Below are 18221 nucleotides of genomic sequence, written 5' to 3' on the forward strand. Positions count from 1 at the left end.
ATGATGAACTGAGTAATACTAAGCACAGTAGTGAGCTAGCACACAGTAGATATTCAATAAATACTAGCTGAGTGATATTTAACAATGTTTTCTTGAAGAAGAGGTAAAAAAAATACAAGGAATCTGGCAAAAGTTAAACAGAACTAGTAACTTCTATTTTTTTTTTTTAATATTTTATTTGAGAGAGAAAGAGAATAGGGAGAGGAGAAGAGGAAGAGGGACAAGCAGACTATGAGCTGAGTGCAGAGCCCAACACAAGGGCTTGATCTGAAATCATGACCTGAGCCGAAATGAAGTCAGATGCTTAAGTGACTGAGCCACCCTGTCACCCCACTACTTATATATTCTTGATTTGAGATAAATTTTTATTAAATTTCACGTTATTGTACTGATGCCAAAAAGTGGCATCAATACAGTGGCATCGATACAAACACTAAATCCAAGGACATAGCTTACACCTCTTCCTGCAGAAACTAAATATGCCAAGAGAAATAAGACCTGACATTCCCCACACACCCTAAAACAGATAGTAAGGAATTCTGCAGCACAGCTGTGTTAATACTAAATGTGGTCCTTATTCTTTGAAGCATATTTCTATTACCAGAGATATAAAAAAAAATAAAAATTATATATATTCACATGTAGACTATCAGTATAGAAAGCCATCTTAATAATGTTTTTTAAGGATTTTATTTATTTACTTGACAGAGAGAGAGAATGAATGGGGGGAAGAGCAAGGGGAAAGGGAGAAGCAGGATCCTTGCTCAGCAGGAAGCCCAACGTGGGCCTTGATCCCAGAACCTCGGGATCATGACCTGAGCTGAAGGCAGAGGCTTAAGCGACTGAGCCGCCCAGGTGCCCCTTGGCATTTTTAAGCAAACTACTTTTTCAACAGCAAATTTACAAAAGAATTACAAAATACTCACACTTATTTCTTGTGCAAGAAAGGGTAACAGCACTCCTGTCAATCTACAATTGTTACTAATCCTAGAATCATGATACCTACCTGAATCCAGAGGAAATCAAGAAAGGTAGGCAAGGTTTGGGGTACAGACAGTATACTGAAGTGTTAAGGACTTGAAAAAGGTAGTTCACAGAAAAAGATATACATTGGCCAACAAATATATAAAGAAATAATTTCATGCATAACTGAAAATTAAAGCAAGATAGAAATTTTTACTTATTAAACTAGTAAAAATGGAAAAAGTGAATAATGCTTGCTATTGAGTTCATGGGAAAACAGGCACTCTCATACATTGAGTCTAGAAGTAGTAAATGGAACCACCTCTTTGGAAGGGAATTTGGCAGCCTTACATTTTAGAAGTGTGTATTTATCTTTTGACCCACCACAACAAATGTATCTGATGACACAGCCATTTAATTCTGTATAAAATGCATTGTTTCACTGCAGCATTGTTTATAATCCCAAAAAACTAAAAGACCTGTAAAGAACCTATTCATCTACAAGGCTGTGTTCTAGTCATGCAATGTAACACAATACAGTAATTTAAAATAATGAAGGAGATCTCTGAGAGCTGATGTACATAGACATTCAAGAGAGAATGTTAGGTGAAAACAAACAAACCAAACTGCAGACAGCATATTAAATGTGAATCCCACTTGAGGTTTTCCACAACAATAAAACCAAGATAGGATAATAAAACTGTTGTAAAGATTAAATGACAATGCTGGTGATCTATGTAAAGAGCTCAAAAAAAGTAAAGAATAAGCGTTCAAAAAATACAAAGTAGTTCTGTCTGGAAAGAGGGAAAAGAAAATTTTCACTTTCATCTTAATTTTTTTAACCATAAACATGTTTTTTTTTAAATTAAAACTTTTAAATGAACAAATAACAAATAGCAAGCATTTTTATCTTTAAAGTGATTAACTGATTTCTCTCCCTCTTCACTTCTTTTTAATCTCTTGTTCATGTCTTTAAATTACCATTAGATTTTACATGCCTCAGCAGGGCAGAATGATTTTGTACACAGTAGGTACTCAGTAACTGAATCTAATTTCTTTCTCCCTCTTCAATTCTTTTTAATCTCTTATTCGTGTCTTTAAATTACCATTAGATTTCGCATGCCTCAGCAAGGTAGAATGATCTTGCACACAGTAGGTACTCAGTAACTGAATCTAATTTCTTACCAAAGTAGGATATTTGTGGTGCTAAATGGGAAAAAAGTTATACTCCTCTTAGTAAACTACTAAATAAATATATACTTGAATGAGTTCCTTTAATATATACAGCGGAATTATCTTTTGTAGCTGAGTAATATAAAAACCCTCATTTGATTTTATACTTACAGCTTCCAAGCTCTCTTTTTTCATGTTCAATGAGTCTAGTTGTTGCTGAAGTGTGTCTAACTCCTAAGAAAAAGGAAAAAAGTAAATACACATACGAGTAATATATAGAATAATATGTTTGTTTCTTAGCTTTTCATATACGGATGTGACAAAGTAAATTTTATAAACACATCCAATACTTGCTATTGACTAGAATTTATTAACATTATTTCTATTTCTGCCAGTTTCTTTCATTATTCCACAAAACTTGTCATGATCTACCTTTAAAAATACTTTATGAGCTTGTCAAAGGTAGCCAAATCTTTTCACAATGAATCATCACTGCCGTTTTCAAAGTATTTAAATATCAGGAGCCTTCAAATTAATGATGTTATTGTTTAAAGTTATGATTTTTAACTTTGATTTTTTAAAACCATGTTTCCATATCTTTTGCCTAATTTCTTTTAGAGCCAAGATATATAGTAATGTATATGGCTCATTCCTACAGACAAGACTTTCAAGCTATTTACTTATTCAAAAACCACGGGCAAGATTAACTGTATTTTGATGGTACTTCAGCATTTCTGTAATACTCTTTCTTCAGTGTTTCATTGTATCTTATGAATCCTGACTAAAATAGAAAGTTATATTAAATTGTCAATGAAGTAATATCTGAGAACCCAGAACTACATTCAATTTTGGCATTTATGGGGACTAATTCTCTGTTAACTGTTTAGTTAAGGGTTATCTTGGTATATAAGGGCACTAACTTGCAAATCTGAGTCACCACCATCACTGAATGTTGGGAGAATTCTCAATAACCCCTCAGCAGGCTCCCAAATTGCTTATTTAAATACCACGATTAGGAGGCAAGAGCTATTCAAATTCAGGACAGAGAAGTAAAAGATGCATTGTTTATTAGGCAGGGAAGAAAGGAAGTAATTATCTCTATGGCACTGGTATCTGAGGTTTTTTATTATTTCTATTAATAGTTCATTAAAAAAACAAGTGTTTTCATGTATCTATATGACACGCAAAAGTGAAAGATGCATAGAAATGAACAAATAATACAGTAATATTTGGTCATCGTGCAGCATGAGAAAATGAATTTTCTATATTGTACTTCTCCAATTTAAATGTCCATCTATACAAATTATCTGGGGACCTTGTTAAATTAAGATGCTGATCAGTAGGTCTAGTCAAGTTCTCAGGGATGCCAATGCTGCTCATCTTCAGACTATATAGTAGCAAGACTGCTATATCCTGTTGAGGAGCAGGATAGTGATTAGTATTACCTGCAACAATTTCTCATTTGTGGTTTTCATTTCTATGTACTTGACTTGTTTTTCAGGAGACATGTTTCTGATAATGCCATCTGCTGCTTGTTTTTCCTGTTCAACTTCTTCTTCTACACTTCTAATTTGTTTTTCCTTCCTGAAATCAAAAGTATTCAATATTCCTCTTAATACAGTGAGGGGAATAACATCAATTAATTTTACTCAGGTCACAGTCTCAACTAAATAGGGTAAAGTTATTTAACATAGCTTGTAAATTCTTATAGATGTACAAAAAATTCTATTTGGAGAACAAAGTGGTGGTTGCCAGAGGGAAGAGGGTGAGGCATGGGCAAAAATGGGTGAAGGGGAGTAGGAGGTACAGGCTTCTAATTACGGAATGAAGAAGTCACAGGGATGAAAAGTACAGCATAGGTAATACAGTTAACGGTATTATAATAATGCTGTATGATGATGGTAACTTGTGGTGAGTGCTGCATAACATATGGAACTGTTGAATCACTTACGTTGTACACCTGAAATTTAAGTTAACATTATGTGCCAACTATACTTCAATAAAAATTAATAAGAAAATCCCTTATACTTCCAAAAAAAGAATTGTCCACATCAACAGAAACTTATTTTACATCTTTCTCTTCTCAGTTCCCAAATCCTTCTATTTCCCTACTATTCATTTTACTTTCTTATAAGAAAACTCAAAGATTATCAGAGAAAATCTTGAAAGCCTTGTACACATGAGGAGGTATTTACACTTTGTCATACCCACAAGACAAAACAATTTTAGAACAGTGGTTTTCAAACATCTTTTAGCTACAGAATTCTTTAACCAAATGAAATCCTGTATTGTAGTTAACCATGTAAATGATATAAAGTAACACAGCTCTGACTGATCTGAGAGTAGTGCAATTTGATTAAAAAAATCATAACTTTAGATTAATAATATATCTTGCTTACCTACTATTTAATTAAAATGGGTATTCCAAAAGCTATCAACTATATTTTAGTGGTGCAAAATAATGTTAGTGTCTCTGAAAATATAACAGGAATATCACAAGTGTAATCATATAAGAGTAATAGTCAGTAAATTAATTACAAATAATAACCATCTTTATCATATAATCACAAGAAATACCAGTGATAAGCCACTTATTACCTAAGCAAGGTCAGTTATCAATAGGATAGAATTTTTCTCTAAAATTATGAAAAAATTCTCTAGAATTTTGAAAAAAAGGAAAAGATGCTAGTTATCACATAAATATTTCAAGATTTACATATAAAAAGACTACTTGAAGATAAATGTTTATTCTCAATATCAAAATTTTGAGTTTCAAAATAGGAGTATTCTACTACTTAATCTTCCACATGTAGTTATCAATTACTACAGGTTTCACAATCACTCTCTAAGCCCTATAGGTTCACGTATTCCCCACACACTTTTTACACCGCCAGAATAAAGTAATCTACATTCAGAAATTTTTCTATAAACAACATCTCTTAATAACCCAATAAAAGATGAAGAAAATCAAACAAACAACATGAAATTTCTATTTATTTTTGTCTATTGGACAAGGAGTAATATCTTCACTTTGAACTTAAATTATTATCATATAACAAATGTGTTTGCTGCTGGATTTATATGGGTTTACGGGCTCAGAACTTTCAAGTAGGAAAGGTCATCAATTTCAATCTCTTTGTTTCATAAATTAAGGATATAGAGGCTCAAGGGAGTTAATCTTTTGGAACTAACTCATTCTGAACTCCATGATTATTTACTATCAACAATGAATCTTAACCATGTTTTTGCCTGATACATCTGGTTACTGTAGTTACACGGGAGCTATTGTTATACAGTATTCCATTTTACAGAGGGGAAGCTGCAACACAAGGAAGGTAACTCATTTTTTGAAGGCCACAATATGGCCAGCATTAGGTCTTTTGATCCTTTGAGCACTCTACTCCTATTACAACTTGGCAATAAAACCACCAATGACAGGTCATAAAAATGAATAAACAAAGTTGAAATGGGAATACAAAACTCGGTATCTTTTCAACTTGAATCTTTTTAAATACGAAATACCTTTAGGACTAACCTTAAATCACGTTAACCATGTATCTTTCCAAGTACGCATTTTCAATATTATATACTTCAACTTGCAAAGTAAATTTGCTAATATTTACATTTTTCAAGAGTAATTAAGAAACACAAAGGTTAAGCAAAGCACTTTACTTGTTATGCCAAAAAAGTCAAAGATGACTAAGAAATTACTCTTCTAGTCAATCTTTTGCTAAGGAAGTCTAGCTTTTTTTTACATCACGTGTTCATTGGGTACAAAGGTTAAAGCATAGTGAAATGCAACCATATGACATTCTTTTTTTTAATGGTGCAGAAGAAACAGAATAGATTCCTTAGCACACAAGTCTCAGAGAAAAGAAACAGGTAAAGGTAAGATTCCATATATTTACAGGTTTGATGGTTGCTGGTGAGTTTTAAAAAAACAAACCATATTTAAGCTTGTTAATCTACAAAAATCTTTAATATGGGGTGTAAGAGCAAAAAACATAATTATATCTTCATATAATCTACCTTAGAAATATAAACCTGGGATGTGGCCAAAAAATCTTTTCCAAATAAATTTATAATGTAATATAATTAATTTTCTTTTGGGGAATCTAATCAAATTTATAAGATCTTTTTATTCTGAAATATGCTAATCACAGAGCATTCTGAAAGTGACATTAACATAAAAGCAAATTTACAAGGTGAAAAAAGATGAAAATTATAAGTAACTATGTTTGGAGAATGAAGAGATAGATAGAAAGCGTACACTTGATGATTGAAGATGACGGTAGGAAGTGTTTGAAAAAGAGCTGATGGCTCTCATCTCCACAGTTTTAAGTCAACAGATTATATCAATAGACAATATCTAAAAATGAAAAACCATAAAATAGCAATATAAGCATATACTTAAACATGTACATATACATAAATATATAGTCTTGACTTTCTTTGACACACATATATTAAAATTTTAAAATATATAACCACTTCACTTGTTTCAAAGTTCATTTCAATCGATCCAGGAACTAATGAGACATTCAAAAACACTTTCATTTGCCAGGAACTTTCCAGTTTAAGATTAGAGTGCGGGGTGGGTGATAGAATATGTACTTGTTTCACATTTCGTATGTTTTAAGAAAAAATGGATTTACAAGAAGAAAAAAGGAAATTAAAATATTCTCAATATAAAGTTCTTCTCTATTGAGACGAAAATACTCTGTTTTCTAACAGGCCTGTGATATGAAAACTACATGCATCACAACCTTGTTTTGGCCCCTCTCTATGCTATTATTATCAGATGAAAGCCAGTCTTCTAAACCAGTAAGTTTTTACAATCAAGGTGGTGAAAATATTTTCAAAGGTATACTGGGGCGCCTGGGTGGTTCAGTAGGTTAAGGCCTCTGCCTTCGGCTCAGGTCTTGATCCCGGGGTCCTGGGATCGAGCCCCCCATCAGGCTCTCTGCTCAGCCTGCTTCCTCCCTCTCTCTCTCTCTCTGCCTGCCTCTCTGCCTACTTGTTCTCTCTTTTTTTCCAAAAAAAAAAAAAAAAAAAAGTATACTTTATGTACATTTAGTAAAATATGCCAAGGCAATTAAAGCAAAAAAAAAAAAAATACCTGAACTATCAAAACTAATTGGTTAGCTATATATATTCAAAATCTGTGGTATGTGAGCTAGATTCTAATTTGACAAACGCAGTCTTCATTTTATTTAAACTAAATTCTTTAATGGTTGGTTAAAGAAGTCTGTAAATTTTCACTATAAAATCTGAGATTAGTTTCAGGATATAAATACCAGTCTTTTATGTTTTATTTATTTTTATAAGTAATCTCTGTGCCCAAAATGGGGCTCAAACTCAGTACCCCGAGGCCAAGAGTCATACATTCTACTGACCAAGCCAGGCAGGCACCCCTAAACACCACTCTTTAAAATGTAGGGAGTTGGGATGCCTGGGTGGCTCAGTGGGTTAAGCCTCTGCCCTTGGCTTGGGTCATGGTCTCAGGGTCCTGGGATCAAGCTTCTGGGATCAAGCTCCGCATCAGGCTCCCTGCTCAGCAGGAAGCTCTCTGCCTGACTTTGCCTGCTTGTGATTTCTGTCATAAAATTAATAAATAAAATGTTTAAAAAAAATAAAATGTAGGAAGTGTTTTTTAAAAATTAAATATTTATGAAGAAAATTATTATTGTTGAATTACTATTATTATGGGAAAATTATTGTTGTTGCATTACTATTATTACTATTATTATTATTATAACATTACTATTTTCAGTAGTATTCAGGAGACCATACGTCCTAGTAAGAATATAGTATTGCATTACTATTATTATTATAGTCAAAATAAGAACTATTTTTGTGGATCTGCAGCCACATAAGAAAAGTACTCATGTTGGCTGGCTCTTAAATTCATATGGTTCAATTTCCGTTATAAAGTAAATATTTCCTGGGGACACCTGGCTGGCTCAGCAAGTAGAGCATCTGATTTTTGATCTTGGGGTCATGAATTCAAGCCCCACACTGGCTATAGGGATTATTTTTAAAAAATTAATATTTCTTTTTAAACGCCAAACTTTGAGCTGTTAACCCTATATACAGTTATATATTGAGTATTACTTCTTTTTTTTTTTAATTTTTTTTTAAAGATTTTATTTATTTATTTGTCAGAGAGAGAGAGAGGGAGAGAGAGCAAGCACAGGCAGACAGAATGGCAGGCAGAGGCAGAGGGAGAAGCAGGCTCCCTGATGAGCAAGGAGCCCGATGTGGGACTCGATCCCAGGACGCTGGGATCATGACCTGAGCCGAAGGCAGCTGCTTAACCAATTGAGCCACCCAGGCGTCCCTGAGTATTCCTTCTTATTTACTGTTGGTAGCTCTGATTTTTAAAAACAAATTTTAAAATAATTTCCTCATTATAAATCATATACAAATGAAATACTATATAAGTTAAGAGAATTATTTGTCATGTATTTCCACATATGTAATGAAATTATACCCACATTTTTTCTGTAATGAGTATGTAGTAAGAAAAGATTACCTATATGATTAACTAGAATCTCTTTGCTCAGGTACAGGCATCAGAATTTCCTTAATCTTCAGTATTTCATCCCAATGAAGAAATAAAAGTATTTGCTTTACTTTTTTTTTTACACTATAACATCAAAATATTAGAGAGGAAATGTTTTTCTAAAACTATTTTCTTCCAGGAGTGTCTGGTGGCTTAGTCAGTTAAGCATCCAACTATTGACTTTAGCTCAAGTCATGAACACAGAATTGTGAGATCTTCCTCTCCCTCTACCCCTCCCCCCTCTAAAAAGAAAACAAAACTATCTCCTTCCAATGTCTAATTGCCTGCATATAAAAATTTGGAAAATTGTTAATATTTTTCCTAACTAATGCATTTGTATTTTTTTCTTTTTTAGGAAGTCAAATGTAATTTCACTGAAAAGAATTACTCTTTGATTCCAGCAGATATCAATAAAAATGTTACTATACTTGATCTCGGTTATAACCAAATTACTTTGAGTATTACAGACACTAGGGTTCTACAAACATATTTTTTACTCACTGAACTCTATTTGACTGAGAACAATGTCATTATGTTATATAATAATGGCTTTAGTAACCTCTCCAATCTAGAAATTTTAAATATCTGTAGAAACTCCATCCATGTAATTGAACAGGGTGCGTTCATGGGCTTAAATAAACTAAAACAATTACATCTTTGTCAAAACAAAATATTTCAACTGAATCCTGATGTATTTGTACCTCTAAAAAACCTGATACTTCTGAATCTGCAAGGCAATTTCATTAGCTATTTTGATGTACCACAACTGTTTCATCTGGAATTAATAATTTTATATGGAAATCCATGGAACTGTTCTTGCAGTCTACTGAATTTGCAGAACTGGCTGAACACATCAAATGTGACACTAGGTAAGCTACCATTACTTAATCAAAACCAAATTGTGATTGATTTTTTATTGTCCCACCCCAGGAAAGTCTCTCACTTCATGTTTTAAAGAAAAAGAAACTATTCCTGTTTAAGGGAAGCAGGAAGAAACACTGAAAAGTAATTGTTGAATAAATATTCTTCCTCTGCCTTTTAGGGAAAAAAAAAGAAGAAAAGAAATTTAAATGATTTATATATGCAAGATGATACTGTCACTTCATGTATTAAGTTTATAGTTTGAATATGAATACATAAGAGTAATTTTTTTTTAGTATTTCCTTTTGTTAAGATATCTTGCCAGACAGTAGGTAAAAACAGGTGCCCTATTTTATTAACTGCAAACCATGCTCTGCCTGAGATCAATTTTTGTCACAATCTTAATCATAACATCTTTACTAACACACACTAAACATAAACAGATACTGCATTTAAACCGTATACATCATAAAATAACTTAATAAATAAGAAGGTGAATCTTTCCCTTCTTGTGTTGCTAGGCAAATACAAAAGTTTCTTATAATCCGTAATAATGACAGGTAGGTATACCAAAAAATTCTAGGTAAAAATAATTATAAAATGCAAGCCATAATAATTTATTAACAATAATAATCCTATTTCCATAATAAATGTTATTCTGATTTACCAGAAAATGAGAACATCACCACGTGCACCTACCCAGATATCCTGAAGTTCTACAGTATCAAAACAGTGCCTTATAATGCTGAGTGCTACTCGAAATTTCCTCCACCTATAAATGAAGATCTTTATAACCACTTTCAGTCCATTAGCAACTCAACATTTAATAGCTCTTTGAACAACTTAAAAAATTCAGGTAATGTACTGGTTTTGAATATTAATATTGCTGAAGGCAGTATACTAAATAAACTGAAGTAGTTATCATTTTCCTAAATTTTAAATTTCTAGAAACAATATAAAAGAACAATTCCTCATCTAAACAAAAGATTTACAAAATACTAAGTTTCCAAACTAGGCTCTGCTAGTTACCATTCAAATGCCATTATGCAATTTATTTAACTTTTGAGTCTTAGTTTTGACCAATTAAGTCATGATTCTTTTTTTTTTTTAAGTCATGATTCTTAACAAGTATAAATCAACAATGTTCTTTTGTGAATTGATAAACAATACCTGCAAAGACAAGTAGTTATTTTGGAATAAAGGTATTTTTTTCAGCACACTATGAAATATCTTGTGGTTTTAGTAACTTTTGCTTAAAGAAAATTATGTTTATTTCTAATACCAATATTATGGAGTTATTAGGACATATGATTAATGATTATTTTTGTCAATTTAACAAAATCTCTCTCTTTCTCTCTCTCTCGTTATTCCAATTAAGAACGTAAACTTCTTGGAAAAAGCTGGGCTTTTCTGGTTGGTGTGGTGATCACTGTACTGATGACTTCATTCCTCATTTTTGCTGCTATCAAATGCCCAGTATGGTATAATTTTCTGCTTAGTTACAATCATCATCGCCTGGAAGAGCATGAAGCAGAAACCTATGAAGATGGTTTTACTGGAAATTCAAGTTCTCTTTCACAGGTCCCAGATACAAACTCTGAAGAAACTATAGTAATATTTGAAAAACTACATTCATTTGTGGTAGATGACGATGGGTTTATTGAAGACAAATATATAGATACTCATGAATTACATGAAGAAAATTAATTCCCTTAAATGCTTGTTTTTTTAATAAATGTTATCGGTTTACTCACAATTTAGACATAAATGGAGATTAGGCATGTGATATACCAAACTGTGGCTAGTAGACTTTCCTATTAATTGCAACACACAGGAATATCATAAAATCATGTTTTTCTCATTGGTACTGAGCAAGTAGGTCCAAACATAGTAAATGGTATCCTCTGGTAAGCTTACAGGGACAATATTAGCATTACTATTTTCAGTAGTATTCAGGAGACCATACAACCTAATAAGGAAAAGACTTATTAAATTATTTATTAAAATGAACTGATTCTAATATTGGCCCACATATTTGATATAATATATATTAAGTTATAATAAACTTTTATTGAGTAGAATCAGTAAAAAATAAAGTTTTTTTAAAGTCTGCCTCTCTCAAATAAATAAATAAAATCTTTAGAAAAATTTTTTTAAAAATTAAAGGTTTTGGATTTGTCAAAGTGAAAATGCTTAAACATGCAACACACCAAGATTCATTTTATACCCATAGAATGAATTCATGGAATTAGAAAATACTTTTTTAAATGCTTTCTGAATTAGCACAATAAATTTCCTAAAAATTTAGTACCAACTTAAAGCACAGGTACAATGTCCAAGCACAATTCCTAATAAGTTACTACAGACTTGAAAAAAAAAAAGGTACTACTGCTTTCAGTTATAAAGACCATCACCATAATGCATGATTATCATAACTGAATAGTATGATAAATTCCAAAGTGAGTATCACAAGTCTCCACAAATCTTGTTTTTCAAAATCTGTATTTCTGCCTCTCTTTGGAAGAGTCCTATTCATATGAGTCTGTGCTGGGGCAGAGGAATCTTCAGTTGGTCCATGGACAAATGTTTGGGATCCTGTAGATAGAGCAATGTTTCCCAAATTGTTTTCTAGAATATTAATTTCCAGGGAAATGCTCAGAAATATTTATAGGGGGAAAAAACAATACATGGTCAAATTACTATAGGAAATACTGAGTTTAAACAAAGTGAAACAAGAGTCTTTAATATAGGACTTAATTCAAGACTCTAAAAAGCTAAAGTGCTTTCTGCTCTTTAAGAACCAAGTATTAAGAATTTTCCAAACTTACTGGACAACAAAACCCTTTCCTTCAGGTATGTCAATAATGAGTTCATAATACAATAATGGTCCAAAAAACATAGTTTGGACAACAATGACCTTGAGACTATTAAAGAAAGAGTCTAAAGCCAATTATTTACTAATTTCCTTATAACCAATTGGCTGTAATCATAATTTTAACAATGCAAACAGAGGTGGTTAAGAATTGTAATAAAAATCCATCATTTTTACCTTCCATAGGGGTAAAAAATTAAGTGTATGTATAACTGTTAGAGAAAAGAATATCTCTAAAACACTATAATAAAATATGTTTACGAGTGAAATAATATGATATTTTAGGTTTTCTTCATCATTATACAGGGAAGGGAGTAGTGTCTAGATGTCTATATGGAGCAGGATTGGACATGAGCTGATGGAGCTGGGAGATGGAGCTGATGGAGCTGGGAGATGATATAAGTACAGTAATACTTTTATTTTTGTGTATGTTCAAATCTTTCTATAATAAAGTTTTTAAAATGCATCTGTACTTCATAGTTCCTCAGAAAAAAGGGACTAAAGAATAATGTATATATACATTATATTCTGCAGAGTAGTCATTTTAAAGGTTATATCCATAGTAAATTCAGTTCAAATATCCACTGAGGAAAATAAAAACTGTTTAGGATGATATATACCCTATGAAACAGAACTGACTCACTTATTTATAATGCATATTTGCTTGTATATATAGAAACACGTTTTCAATAAAGGGCAGAAATGTTGTACAAGTAATATTTCCTACTAGATAATATCAATTTTACTTTATTGTTTTAAATCTTGGTTATAATTTTGGAAATATAATTATAAGAGATAATTATGGAACCAAAATGCATCTTTCTCTAAATAATCTATCATTTTACCAAAATATCATTTCCTAATTTAAGAGGTAAATATTAATATTTGAAAAATGTAGTAAAACGTAATATAATTACGAATGAGCAAAGACTACATCTAATCTCTTGAACCTGTAATAACTGAATGTTGGCATATGAAATTGAATTAAAGCTAAGTATAATGTTATAGTAATATACTAAAGGCTGTATACTATAACTAACTTATTATGAATAGATGGTTCCATAATAAACCAGATGGTTTAGTCATACCACACTAACTGCTCATACTAAAAAAGAATGAAGTTTTTTGGACCTGCATTTTCAAGGTACAGCATTACCAACTCCTTTTGAATGTGTAGTCAAGGTAGACCCTTTGTGTTACTGAGATGTTGGTCATCTCATTAATGCATGAAATAAATCTATTCACCTGCTGCCTATAAAAGTAAACTTCATGAAGATAACTTTTTGTTCTTAATTTAAATTTCTGCTTAAAAAGGTCAGGAGAACGAATTACACTCAGACTCAATTACAAACTATAGATATTAAGAAACTGCTGACATTTCAGGACAAACCACCATATTTTAAAAACTTATTCCTTAACTAAATGAACCAAATAGACATAAAAGCCTAAAACAGTCTTAAATTTATAATCTGTGAGTTATCTTTCTGGATGAAATATATATAAAACATATACATATAGTATTTATAAATCTGACCTGAATATCATATAACTGCAGATAAGTAATGAAATAAATGAGGACCTTAATGTTCTAAACTCTGTTAGGTGTTCAACGGACTACAGTCCCTTATTTACTTTTTAGGTAACTAAAGGAGTTATTTTATGTATTGTAAATGATAAATATTTCCTAAATGGTTCAAAACCAGAACAGTAAAAAAGAAGTTTTCAAGTAAGAGCTTGGTCACCATGAATATGTAATTTTCTTCATAAATGGGAAGAGACTTCCGGTATTTATAATTTTTAAGGCAGCACTTTACAGCAGTATTAAATGATAGATAAGGGAAAAAGAGGTTCCTTTGTTTTTAATCAACAAAAAAATTATATTAATCTTTCAAATGTTTTACCATTACATGTTAACATCTTATTCTTCATCAAATATTTATGTTATATGCATAAGTAACAGGACAGTATATTTGGTGTCACAGAATTTAAGTAATTTTGATTAATTATTACCCTTATTTTCAAAGAGATTAAGACTATTAAAATTCTGAGACTAAATGTGTATGGGGTGGGAGTATATAAAATAGCTTATGTTTTATGTTTGCATAGATTCAGACAGTATTTAATTACAGCCAAAAATCAATGAAGAATAATTGTGTTAACTACTGTAATTATCTGAATATTTATGTCCCTCCAAAATGTGTGTTGCAATCCCAGCCCGCAAAGGTAATGGTATTGGCAGGTACAAGCTTTGGGAAGTGATTAGGTAATTAGGGTGGAGCCCTCACAAATAGGATTAGTGCCCTTATTAAAAGAGATCCCACAGGCTCACCTGGGTGGCCCAGTCATTAAGTCATTAAGTGTCTGCCTTCTGCTCATGGCTCACGTCATGATCCCAGGGTCCTGCGATCCAGCTCTGTATCAGGCTCCCTGCTCGACAGGAAGCCTGCTTCTCCCTCTCCCACTTCCCCTGCTTGTGTTCCTTCTCACTGTCTCTCTTCCTGTCAAATAAATTTTAAAAAAAGAAAAAGAAAAAAAAGATGCCAGAGACCCCCTTCTACCATAGCAGTATATAGCAAGATGTCTGGTATGAACAGGAAGAGGGACCTCACCAGAACGGGACCACATTGCTGCCTTGAGCCTAGACTGCCTAGCCTCCAGAACTGTGAGCAATAAATTCCTGTTATTTATAAGTTACCTAGTTTATGGTACATTGTTATAACAGCCCAAATGGACTAAAACAAGTATATCACATCTACCTATTACCTTTGCAGGCTTTTGTCACTGCCACACTTCCACTTACTTTTTTTTTTTTTTTAAAGATTTTATTTTATTTATTTATTTGACAGACAGAGATCACAGGTAGGCAGAGAGGCAGGCAGAGAGAGAGGAAGGGAAGCAGACTCCCTGCCGAGCAGAGAGCCTGATGTGAGGCTCAATCCCAGGACCCTGGGATCACGACCTGAGCCGAAGGCAGAGGCTTTAACCCACTGAGCCACCCAGGTGCCCCCACACTTCCACTTATTACCAAAATCAAAATTATTTGCTATTGGATCTTTAACCATGTTATATAAAAAGATGTATACACATATATGCATTAATATAACTTAATTAGAAGTTAAAAACTGAATAATGAAATAATGTAAATAGCTCACTAATAATGTGTGTTTTATTAGACTGGACCTTGAATCTCATAATTCAAATAAGTTAAAAAGCCCAGGTTAAAGTTGTAAATGGTAGAGATGAAGATGTTCTTATCCATCTTAGATTTTGAATTTACTTGAAATAGGAATTTTATTTATCTAGTCTATGAATTAATTTTATTTATCCAGATTTAGGTACTTAATGATAAATGATAGTAATTTTATTTATCCAGGATTTGGGTGCTTAATGGTAAATGAAAACAACAGATGTGTAAACAATAAAATTTGTACTGCAAATATTCAACTTTTTAAAATAAAATGCAAGGGAAGGGGCACCTCGGTGACTCGGTTGAGCTCTTGCTCTCAGCTCAAGGTTTGATCTCACAGTTATGAGTTTGGGCCTGCACTGGGCTCCACATTGGGTGTGGAGCTTACTTAAGAAAAGAAAAATGCAAGAAAAAAAAAGCAAGAGAATTTATAAGGAAATAAATGACTTCAACATTAAACTGCCTAATTCAGCTTCTTAGAAGTGTTTGATTTCTAAATGGATTGTACTTACGCTTGTCTTTCAGTAAATATGATATCCATACTTTGTGTTTCTCGATCATTTTGAGCTTTAAGCTGAATGAAGAGTTAATGGAGAAGTTAGTGATAAAAAATTACTATTAAACTGAACTACTTCTTTAAAAGTTATTCTGGTCATGAACTAATTGAGAGGTTATTATAATAATCCTAACGCCACATGCAAAGTTAAAAAAAAAAAAACAGTACTTAATTCACTTAACAAACTACAACCCCCAAAAAAGGAAGTCTTTTTCACAGGCAATGTAATCTCACACCAAAAATATTCACTATTCTTTAGTGATCTATCAAATAATCCAATATAAACTTCTTTTATGTAAATAGAATTTCTGAAATTTTTGGATGTTCAATAGTTGATTAGTAGTATGTTGATTTTAGGCCAAATACAAGTTTCATCCTTAAACAGAATTTTACCTGAGTATTACTAATTGACTCTACCTGTGCATATTCAGCCTAGAATTTGGTTCTATCCCAAACAACTGACAGAACACATAAAGAAGTTTCCACGTTTTACATGTGGCATTAAAAATATATTTTTAATTGAGAATTCTGCTGTGTTCCTAAGACTAATTTCACCAAATTGTGTTTTTAGAACCCCAATTTAGAAAAAAAAGTCATTGTATAAATTCTATACTTTCACAGAATAGTCTGACTGTAAGTTTTAACCTATATCATAAGCTATATAAAAACTGTATAAATTATAAATTATATAAACTACAGCCTCTATTTATGTTATTTTCTTCCAAACGTTTGAATCAAAACAAGTTAGCTACTAATATTTCATTTTCTACCAAAGAATCTAAGAACACTGAACACAAGTTCTCGTTTATCAATCAAAAAGTATTATATCTGGCATCCTATGGTAACTATTTACTTTTCTTTCTTACTTATAGAACTTTGTAAAGATGACATTGCATTTCCAGTGAGTACTCAGCTCCATATGTACAAATATTAAACCAAAAGTATTCCAAACTAATTTATATACAAGGAAATATAGATGAGACTCCCTAACTAATGCTGTGTGTGAGACCAGTTCAACCCAGCCTTACAGAAAGAGACTGAAGCATATATTAGGGAGATCTGATCAAGAAGAAGAAATTTAAAAAGGAACTGAAGGGATGCCTTGCTGGCTCAGTATAGCATGCAACTCTTAATCTTGGGTTTGTGAGTTCAAGCCCCACGTTGGGTGTAGAGGTTACTTAAAAACAAAATCTTTAATAAAAAAAAAGAAAGAAACTGAGGAACCTCAACTGTAATAATGGTATTTAGAATCAGAATAATACCTATCTGTAAGGTGTGTAATTTCTAGATATATGCTTTGTATTGGAAGATTTGATCTATGTAAGTCTATTGCTTATACTTGTAAATTTTCTTACCATGTTGTAATCATTCATTACTTCTTCCATTTCAGTATTGGTATTAAGTTTATCTACCAACTAAAAACAAAGATACAAAAAAAAAAACCACTTTAGTCTTTATAAATTCTCTCTATAATTCATAAATTGGTATTCAATCTTACGAACAATGCGTAGTCATTTTAAGTGTTAATATTTCCAAGTATTGTATCTTCTAAGATAAAAACAAATATTGAACACTAAGCATTTGGCCAATAAATAAGTCACATTTTTAGGGTGGCAAAGTGAGCAGTAATAAACTACTCTCCCAAAGATCATACACTGAAGAGCTTTGCCTGCTTTGAAAAGATGTCTGACCTTAAAAGAAGTGTCTGAAGAAGACAAAAGTTTGGGGAACCTATGTCTGTCTGTCTCTTTTCCCCGGCAGAGAGGGTATTAACAGATTTATAAATTTATATCAGTGAAAATGCAAAATTATTTTCTTGGTCTTCTAAAAAATAAAAAAAAACAAAACCCAACACCGTAAGTAAGGCACCATCAGAACACCAGTAAGCTTATTTCAAAACATCTGACAATGACAGAAATAGCTAACATATTTAACCTTGTGCCAAACATTATTCTGGGCCCGTTGAATGTATTACACACTTCACTTACTTTTAACAATTACTTCACAAAGAAGACACTACCCACGTTTTGCAGATAAAGAAATT

At 32.1% G+C, this 18221-nt stretch overlaps 2 protein-coding genes across 2 annotated transcripts in view; one reads left to right on the forward strand and one right to left on the reverse strand.

The window, feature by feature from the left end:
- The window catches only part of LOC111159845 (intraflagellar transport 74), a 90895-nt gene that overhangs the window by 55069 nt on the left and 17605 nt on the right, over nucleotides 1-18221 (reverse strand). Inside the window, exons 7-10 of the mRNA XM_022522502.1 lie at nucleotides 17533-17592; nucleotides 16134-16195; nucleotides 3582-3720; nucleotides 2308-2370 (exon numbers count right to left, since the gene is read on the reverse strand). Of these exons, the coding sequence (XP_022378210.1) occupies nucleotides 2308-2370; nucleotides 3582-3720; nucleotides 16134-16195; nucleotides 17533-17592 (324 nt within the window). The remainder of the gene's footprint in view (nucleotides 1-2307; nucleotides 2371-3581; nucleotides 3721-16133; nucleotides 16196-17532; nucleotides 17593-18221) is intronic.
- On the forward strand, nucleotides 5968-11692 carry LOC111159846 (leucine rich repeat containing 19). Its single transcript, XM_022522503.1, has 5 exons — nucleotides 5968-6024; nucleotides 6871-6960; nucleotides 9057-9570; nucleotides 10233-10418; nucleotides 10941-11692. Exons 2-5 carry the CDS (start codon nucleotides 6880-6882, stop codon nucleotides 11267-11269), a joined length of 1110 nt encoding a protein of 369 aa, XP_022378211.1. The 5' UTR covers nucleotides 5968-6024; nucleotides 6871-6879; the 3' UTR covers nucleotides 11270-11692.

The sequence above is a fragment of the Enhydra lutris genome, unplaced genomic scaffold (assembly GCF_002288905.1).
Source record: "Enhydra lutris kenyoni isolate GAN:26980312 unplaced genomic scaffold, ASM228890v2 scaffoldscaffold70, whole genome shotgun sequence".
NCBI lineage: Eukaryota > Metazoa > Chordata > Mammalia > Carnivora > Mustelidae > Enhydra > Enhydra lutris.

What these genes read in the sequence shown, in the direction of transcription:
- LOC111159846 (XM_022522503.1), top strand. Translation starts at nt 6,880, where the DNA reads ATGAAAACTACATGCATCACAACCTTGTTTTGGCCCCTCTCTATGCTA. An exon ending in CACATCAAATGTGACACTAG is followed by an intron (nt 9,571 to 10,232) that starts GTAAGCTACCAT and finishes CTGATTTACCAG; the next exon opens with AAAATGAGAACATCACCACG. An exon ending in GAACAACTTAAAAAATTCAG is followed by an intron (nt 10,419 to 10,940) that starts GTAATGTACTGG and finishes ATTCCAATTAAG; the next exon opens with AACGTAAACTTCTTGGAAAA.